The 9,317-nt window shown below is 34.0% G+C and overlaps 1 protein-coding gene across 1 annotated transcript; it reads left to right on the top strand.

Moving 5' to 3' along the window:
- The first annotated feature begins 6,048 nt into the window (after window positions 1-6,048).
- LOC115294376 (olfactory receptor 2L3) lies at window positions 6,049-6,987 on the top strand. The gene has a single exon (XM_029942224.1). The coding sequence runs from the start codon at window positions 6,049-6,051 to the stop codon at window positions 6,985-6,987; it is 939 nt and encodes a 312-aa protein (XP_029798084.1).
- Window positions 6,988-9,317: the final 2,330 nt, after the last annotated feature.

The raw sequence follows: 9,317 nt of genomic DNA, 5'->3' as shown, positions 1-9,317 counted from the left end.
CTGAAGTAGGTTTAAACAAGATATAAATAATCTACATTAGAGTATATAGACAAAACAATTAACAAATTGCTTGAAACTCACTCATTACTTTCAGACAAGACATTCTTTTTAAATTTGAAGGTATCATTATACAATTCTGAGAATTCATCTGATTATAATGATTGTGAAATGATATTGAAGCACAGTAAAATTGATAATAGAAGCTAGGGTTGACTATGAACTCTGGATTTAGGAGGAATACTATGAGTCTACTACACCATAAACTATACCATATAGTATACCATATACTATTAACTATACCATATTCTGGGATATAAGAGATGATAATTAGGATAGCCTATTATAAAATATATAATAAATGTTTTTTTATAAATTAAAATGGTACTTCAAATGTAATAACTTTTTGGTAATAATTGAACCAAGAGATTTACAGAGAAAAGTTGAAGGACAAACAAGATTCTTTAAACAATGGAAGATTCATTTTATACACTGTTTAGGATGCATCTTATGAAAATGGGGAAGATTGCAACCCATCAACAAAGCTTTAAAACAACATACAAAAAGGGCACCTGGGTGGCTCAGTCGATTAAGCGTCCGACTTGGGCTCAGGGCATGATTTCATGGTTCGTGGGTTCGAGCCCCATGTCGGGCTCTGTGCTGACTGCTCAGAGCCTGGAACCTGCTTTGGATTCTGTGTCTTCCTCTCTCTCTGCTCCTCCCTGCTTACTCTCTTTCCCTCTGTTTCTCTCTCTCTCTCTCAAAAATAAACATTAAAAATTTTTTAAATGTCTAATGTGTGTGTGTGTCTGTTTGTGTGTCTGTGTGTATTAGCTTTAAAGAACAACTTTGGGAAATTCTCCAAGTACTCATTTGTTTATTTATGGTGATCCATTTTTTTAAACACAAACTTTGTGAAATTCAGGTGTTTATGCTTTTAACTTTCTCATTTATTTATATTTTACTCATTGTGCACATTAATTAGTTTCCAGTTGGGGGTGTGGGTATCTGTGTTAAAAACCTTGGAGGTTTTGTGTGAAGATCCAATGAGGATAATAACATAAGGAAACAATTTGATAATTTGTTATGCAATCATAGTGGATGAAAGTGAAGTGGGGGAATCTGCGTGGCTCAGTTGCCTAAGCCTGCAACTTCAGCTCAGGTCATGATCTAGCAATCCGTGAATTTCAGCCCAGAATCAGGCTCTATGCTGACAGCTTAGAGCCTGGAAGCTGCTTTAGATTCTGTCTCCCTCTCTGTCTGCCCCTGCCCTGCTCATGTTCTGTCTCTCTCTCTTTCAAAAATAAATAAATATGAATAAAATTTAAACAAGAAAAAAGAAAAGTGAAGTCAAAATAAGTAATTGTGATGACAATGATAATGATAAAAATGCCAAAGTTTACACGTACTCCTCAGTGATAACCTATAGTCAAATAAGCACTATGGTTTTCTTATTTTTCATCTCATAGATAACTTGCAATACCCTGTATCTTTATATCACTTCTATGCAAAATGTATCTCTAATATTTAAATTATATATTCTACTATCACATTTCCTGTAAGTAGGCGTGCTACAATTATGTCTAACTTTAAACCAAACTCTCTCCAGGGCACATGTAGAATGAATCAAAATAAACCAATTCTCACTGCAAAACAAAATTTGAAAGATAGTTCTCCGAATCAATGTGTTATATGCCTACCGAATTACCTATTTTTCTAGTAATACTGAATCACCTTTGTGGAATCTTAAGGAATTGTATGGATAGAATCACACAAGAATGCCCCTACACAAACATTCATTGTGTATTCCAGATTGCTTTGTATTCTGAAAATGTAGAGTTCTCCTTAAAAATGAAGATGCACATTGCTTGAATATGAAACACTATCATTAAAATTCCCTCTTCACTGAAGTGTTGCATACGATATACTCTTTGTCCTTTTAGTAAAATCTGTTGTGGAATCACTTGATAGGAAGTGAAATCTCTTGCAGAATTCCAAAAGAAGATACTGTGGAGAATTGCCCTGATCTAGATCCCAGACGACCCTCTTCTGGGTCATCTGATTCTGATTCTATCAAAGCCATTTTACAATGCTTAAAATTCTACAACTGATGACCATGCAAAATAACTCTTTTTAAACGTAATTCCTGTTATAGACATGGACAGTGAGGAATGATCAGCCAAGTTTTAGGAACTAAGATCGACTTTACATAGAGGGTTCATTCAAAGCCATCCTGGGAAATCTGAACTGTTAACTTGGTTTACTGGTCTTTTAACCTCCAGAAGAATAAGAAAGGTCACTTTGGGGAAGATACAACATTTAAGGGTATTACAGCAATCTTGAGAAAAGAGAAAGTAATTCACATTTCTGTGAAGCTTGGTGGAGAGTGTCTTCTGCTTTATAGGCTCTTAAGAATTTAATATGATTTCTTATAACTTCCAGCAATGCCAAATTACGGAGCTTTCTTAGTCAAACCCATACCCTTCCTGTTTCTCTTTAAATGATCAGCCTTATTGTGTGATAAAAAGGAGTTTTCTTCGAGAATAGTTTTGATCAGAAGTGAAGAGATTATAGAGCATAAAGATATGTGTTCAGGGGAAATGCAATAATATTTAATTTCTGGAGGGCACTCTTCCTATTACTCAACTCCATCACTAGGTCACTGTGCAGATTTGAATAACTCACAATCTACCTCTGTGATTTTGATTATCTTTTAATAATGAGAGATGGTTTTAAAAAGCGTATTTTCTATAAATGTATGAATCAGTCACCTGAGGCTTTTCCAGTATTTACTTTTCAACTCCAAATATAAACATAAGAAAACAGGTCTGCAGTAATATTGATGCATATTGACATCAAGAGATGGTAATAGGTACTTCATTTTGTAGAGCATTGGGAAGATTTCACTCATTATGTGGAGCATGGACATATACAATAAATTACAAAGGAGATAAGATGGTTGTGCCATGATTACAAAATCTTTAGGGAAGGACACTTCTGCATTGGTAACGGAGACAGGGACTGAATTTTATTTAGAGGTTTTAGAGAACATGTTTATAAGATAATGTGTGTGGTCATAGTGCAGCCAAGCCAGTGTATCTGAGGACAAGGAAGGATATGGTCAAGTAAGTGAACAGTTATTGCTAAAACAATTTTATTCATGTTTCAAAGGAGTTTTCACATGCATTATTTACTTCTACCACCTATATGGAATTCCTAATTTAACAACATTAACATATTCTTCCTTTTTCTGTGAGTGTGTTTGTATGAATGCTGGTGGATAATAATTGACCCACCCTTATTTAACATTCATTGCATCAAAATATTTAATATTTGAGAGATAATATGGGGGGATGCATTTATATATGTAGATGATGGATGGATAAATAGACATATAGACACTGATTGATAGATAGATGCATGCATACATACATACATACATACATACATTGATAAGAGATAGGGAATCCAATTATTCAAGTGTACGTATTTAGTTAAAGTCACTTTGAATCTTTGCATCTCAATTTTGTCATGTATAAAATATCAGAATGACATCAAGTTCAAGAGATACATCCAAGGTCAGGATCAAATACAATTAATTTTGGAACATACTCAGACACATTCCAGTTACCAACTTATCTTCACGTTATTATCTTCTCTTTCCTGTGGGACCTGATCAACATTCTAAGCTTGTTGCTTCCGTTCACAATGGAACCATCATCAGAATGGTTTCTGTCTTTTTCTTCCTGTGTATACTTATTGCAAATGCTGATGCCTAGATTGTAGGTTTTTGGAATATTTTAAGAGTCAAAGAGATGGAGAATTTCTTGTAAATAAGCTAAATATAGACTATTTATTGTATTTCCAATGGATAAAAGCAGCACGAAGGGAATAAAAATAAGTTACTGGATTTATTTTTTACCTAAGAAAGATTGTTCTCTTTACTTGAGACCTTTTAATTTTTGAGGCTGATGTTCAGCAGTTGAATACGTTTCACTGTCAGATTCAGGAGTCCTTTAAATGATGCCCCATGACAGGATATTAGAAGAGTGCTCCATGGGTAATCAAAATTGCTCATCCCTAAACAATAATGTTGTTCATCTGCCTGTTGTGAGACATGGCATCAAATACATGATATGATGTGACATTAATTATTTGTATTCTGTGCTGATTATTTACACCTTTTCAGTGGACTAATACTAATTACCTGATTGTAAATTCATCACAGTTTTATATAAAATGCATGTGGTAAGCGAGATCATAATTTTATTGGTAATTTGAAATATATTTTTCTTGTCGATAATTAAACTACTAACATAAATGGTATCCTATGGAAAATGGTATAATATGTGATACATTGATTCCAAATGGCATTTATGGAAAAATTTGCTCTTCCACTTTTTCATTTTCAATTTTTCTGAGGCCACACATTATTCAAAGTTCAATTGCACTGCGTATATTCAGATCCCTGCTGTAGGTTCCAAACATGGAATAATTTCAGGCACACTTATATTCTATTTCTGAATTTTTTAATTGGTGTAACTACATATATATATATATAATATATATATAATATATATATTATATATATAATTTACCACCTTCTTTTAAGTGTATAATCCAATGACATTAACTAAATTCATATTATTGAATTACCATTACCATCATTATCCTGGAATGTTATATTGTTCCCAGTGTCACTCTATACCCATTAAACTTAACTCCCTCATTTTTCCTTCTTCTCAGCCACTCTTAATCCCCTTTCCACTTTCATCACTATCAGTTTGATTACTCTGGGTATCTTGTATGTTAAGTGATGCATATGGCTTCATATTATTGTTATATTTTATATAGCATAAAATCTGGAAACTTTCTGTTGTAGCATATAGCAGCATTTTCTTCCTTTTAAGAAGGATCCCATATTTTGTTTATCCATTATTTATACTCAGGGGACACATTTGTTGCTTCTACTTTTTCGTTATTCTGAATAACACTGCTATATCCATGGGTATGCAAATCTCTATCCTGGACTCTGATTTCATTTCTCTTTAACATACACTCAGAAAGGGAATTGTTGTATCATATGGTAATTCTAGTAAAATTGATAATAAAGCTTACTGCTGTTATTGTTTATGAACTAATGCTATGGTTTGTGACGAATACTACATGAGCCTGCTCTTCACTATAGCATATGCTGGAATGTGATTGATAATAGTTTTGATACTCATTGATACAACATATAAGAAATGTTTATAAAATATGGTTATTATGAAACTAGCATATTTATGGGCCTACTATGAATATGGTATACAGATATTTACTGGAAGGGTCTACTTTAACCATACATTCAGAAACTGGTGATGGAGGAAGAAGAGAATCATTTTGGATAAATGGACTTGTCATCAAGTATTCATTCAAGATTTCAGAATATATGAACTAAAATGTGTTACTGGACTTCAAGGATGTTTGATTTGATAATACGGTGCAAAGAGGACTAAAGAAAAGGATGTTGTACCTCAACATAAGCTGATAGGTCGCTACAGATACAGATATAAGTCTTAGATATAAAAGAAAAATGATCCTCTGTGAATCATAAATATTTTTCATAAAATAACTATACAATGTATGCAGGTCGCTACAGATATAGATATAAGTCTTAGATATAAAAGAAAAATGATCCTCTGTGAATCATAAATATTTTTCATAAAATAACTATACAATGTATGCATTTACATTGATTTTATGTGCAGGTATATTGAATAAACATTTGATTTTCGCAATACTTGTGGATCCTAATCAATTATTAATGAATATATGTTTCTATGATAGCATTAAAGATTCTTAGAAAAAGGTTAGGCTACTAATGCTTGCATCTTAAAATTTTAGTCCTAGGTCAAAAAATAATTTGTTCGTTTTTTTTTCCAAGATAGAATCGTTCAATTATTTACTTAAGAATTGGAAGATTTTAAATACTACACAACTAAAAAAAGCTTCTCGTTCTGTAATTGCCTTACTTTTCTATCTGCCTTCAGGAAAATTACATCAAGGAACATGGAAAATTATACTCAAACATCAACGGATTTCATTTTATTGGGATTGTTTCCACCAACAAGAACTGGCCTGTTCCTTTTTATTCTTATTGTTCACATTTTTCTAATGGCTCTGTTTGGCAACTTGTCCATGATTCTACTCATCTTCCTAGACACCCATCTCCACACACCCATGTATTTCTTACTTAGTCAGCTCTCTCTCATTGACCTAAATTACATGTCCACTATTGTCCCCAAGATGGCTTCCAATTTTGTGTCTGGAAACAAGTCTATCTCCCTCATTGGGTGTGGTGCTCAGAGTTTCTTCTTCATGGCTTTAGCAGGTGCAGAAGGATTACTGTTGGCCTCTATGGCCTATGATCGCTATGTGGCTATTTGCTTTCCTCTTCACTATCCCATTCGTATGAGCAAAAATGTGTGTGTGTTGATGATAACAGGATCTTGGGTAATGGGCTCCATCAACTCCTGTGCCCACACTGTGTATGCCTTCCATATCCCTTATTGTCGATCCAGGTCCATCAACCACTTCTTCTGTGATGTCCCGGCCATGCTGACTCTGGCCTGCATGGACACTTGGGTCTATGAGTACACAGTGTTTGTGAGCACCACCCTCCTCCTTGTGTTTCCTTTCATTGGCATTGCATGTTCCTATGGCCGAGTTCTCCTTGCCATCTGCCGCATGCACTCAACAGAAGGGAGGAAGAAGGCTTATTCGACCTGCAGCACCCACCTCACTGTGGTGACTTTATACTATGCACCCTTTGCTTACACTTATCTACGCCCAAGATCTCTGAGATCTCCAACAGAGGACAAGATTCTGGCTGTTTTCTACACCATCCTGACCCCAATGCTCAATCCCATTATTTATAGCCTTAGAAACAAGGAAGTGATAGGGGCACTGAGAAGAATGGTTCAGATAATCTGTTCTTTGAAAATGTAGACAAAGCTTTTTGCATGTGTACCCAAGATGTAGGTATAAGTCTGTGTACAGTAATTATAAATATTATTTTATTATTGGAGCTCAATGACTAGGATCACAAGATAATCACACATGTCTGACTTCTGAAGGACAAAATTGTCTCTCAAATATGTATGTAATTATAAGCCTTCTCTTTAATTATTTGTGGTACTTTTCCTCACGAATTTCAAATGCACTCATTTTTTGCTAATATATTCTCAATAAAAATGGTTCCTTTTCACCTGGAAATGAAAATGGAAACTGTTTAACTGAAGTTCTTATTCAGATTAAGGTTCTACTATTTTAAATTTATTTTCTAAAATATTTATGTATTTCAGAAAAATAAATGATTCTTGAATGTCTACACCTAATAAGTCAGAAAACTTCTTTTTCTTTTCATTGTAGACTGATAACTTACCTGTGTGTTAATAATTTTATTCACTGTAGGCTATTTCAGGTTTAGAAAGATTTAGATGAGGCTTCAACAGGGATTCTAAGACCTAAACCATTTTGAATAAACTACAAGTTTATGTTCCTTTTATGGAAGTGAATCCTAGGAAAGGGATTTCATCTCAGGTATATGGCAAGATCAAGTATAAGGACTTGGATGTGCCTTAAGAGATAAAGAAATCTGGAGGTTAGTTGCAACCTGAATGAATCACGAGTTGAGTACAGCTGTTAGGAATCAGGAATTTCAAGGATATTTCCATCAGCACCCACACACACATTTATCACACACTCAGTAGCCACTGCTCTCTTTATATTAGATCAGGTGTCTCATATATTTTCTTTTCCATTCACTACATTTCAAAGTTTTACTGAAATAGGTTGGGGAAATGTCAACTTCTATACACCAACTCTATATATTAATCATCACTTTTCTAAACAGGTCCCACTATTAATCTAATAAAAACACTCAGCTCAAGTGGACTTTCTGCTCAAGTAAATTGCAAACAAAGTTCATCAGAAGTGAATAAATGCTCATTACTTTCCCAGGTTTGGCAGAGAGGAGGTAGGTCACACCCTGCATGATTTATGGGGCACAGTGCAAAATTGAAATATGAAACCTCTTGTTGTTTTTAAGTTTTATTTATTTTTGAGAGAGAGAGAGAGAGAGAGAGAGAGAGAGAGAGAGAAAGAGAGAGAGAGCGAGCAAGCATGGGAGGGTCAGAGAGAGAGGGAGATACAGAATCTGAAGCAGGCTCCTGGTTCTCAGTTAGCTGTCAACACAGAGCCCAGAGCAGGGCTCAACCCATGAACCTAGATATCATGTCCTGAGCCAAAGCAGGATGCTTAATCACCTGAGCCACCCAGGTCCCCCTGGGGCTTCTTGTTTATAAAACAAGAAATGGTGCCATCCTTTATGTAAAATACAAAGATTTTTTCTCCAAAATTAACTTCTTATCTATAAAGTCCAATACATATGACAAACAGTATTTTGTGTCTATTTTAAATATAATAAACAGTAATACATTGATCTGTGTTTTCATCATGGAAATAATTTTTGCCTCATTTTTTTTTCCAGATTAATTTTATCAAAAATTATGCTTTTAGGAACTTCATTTTTCCATCCATACAATTGAATGTGTTGTTAGTCACTGGTGGCAAATGCAAGGTTGCAATTAATTTTTGATGATTTTTAATTTGAGAAGAGTCATTATGCTTATGTTACTGGAGGTGTTTGGAGTTTTTATAGGCAGTGACATCAGTTGACTGAACATTGGATACATTACTTCGAAAAGTAAATTTCAGAACTCTAGAGTTGATGTTTCTTCAGACTTTTTTTTCCCAGTTAAGTTCTCTAATAAATCAATTTCAATCCATCAGGAAAGCTGAATTTGCTTTTACATATACATTTAATAAATGTCATTTTAATGAACCTTTCAATTTTCTGGTAATCTGTGGACATTGTAAAAGACAGTGGAAGTCACTTCGTGTTTCCTATACCCATTTATTCATTGTATCATTGTATCTTCAATTACAAGGTAAATTGCTGTTATCATTTGGGGGGGATTTCGTATGAAATTTTATTATTTTCACCAATAATATTTCATATAATATTTTAAATATTTTAACATTGTTGTATTGTATTTCTATTTCTAATCTTCCGGGAATTTTCTTTGCAATGTTGCAGAATTTTCTAAAGCTATAGACTTTGTTTTATTTTATTATCTCTCATAACTTCCCAATATATTTCATTGCAACGGAAATGTGTGTATTTGATTTGTGGTATTTCACTGACAAAGATGACTACTCTTCCTAAAGCTTCATATCGTTTCATGTTCAGGGACTCAGGGGAGGTAGTAATGTTA

Source organism: Suricata suricatta, chromosome 6 (assembly GCF_006229205.1).
Source record: "Suricata suricatta isolate VVHF042 chromosome 6, meerkat_22Aug2017_6uvM2_HiC, whole genome shotgun sequence".
Classification (NCBI taxonomy): Eukaryota; Metazoa; Chordata; class Mammalia; order Carnivora; family Herpestidae; genus Suricata; species Suricata suricatta.
Note: the sequence above shows the minus strand (reverse complement) of the source record. Positions and strands in the feature narration are given on the sequence as shown.

Bases quoted from the DNA above. Each gene is read 5' to 3' on its own strand.
- LOC115294376 (XM_029942224.1), top strand. From the start codon at position 6,049: ATGGAAAATTATACTCAAACATCAACGGATTTCATTTTATTGGGATTG.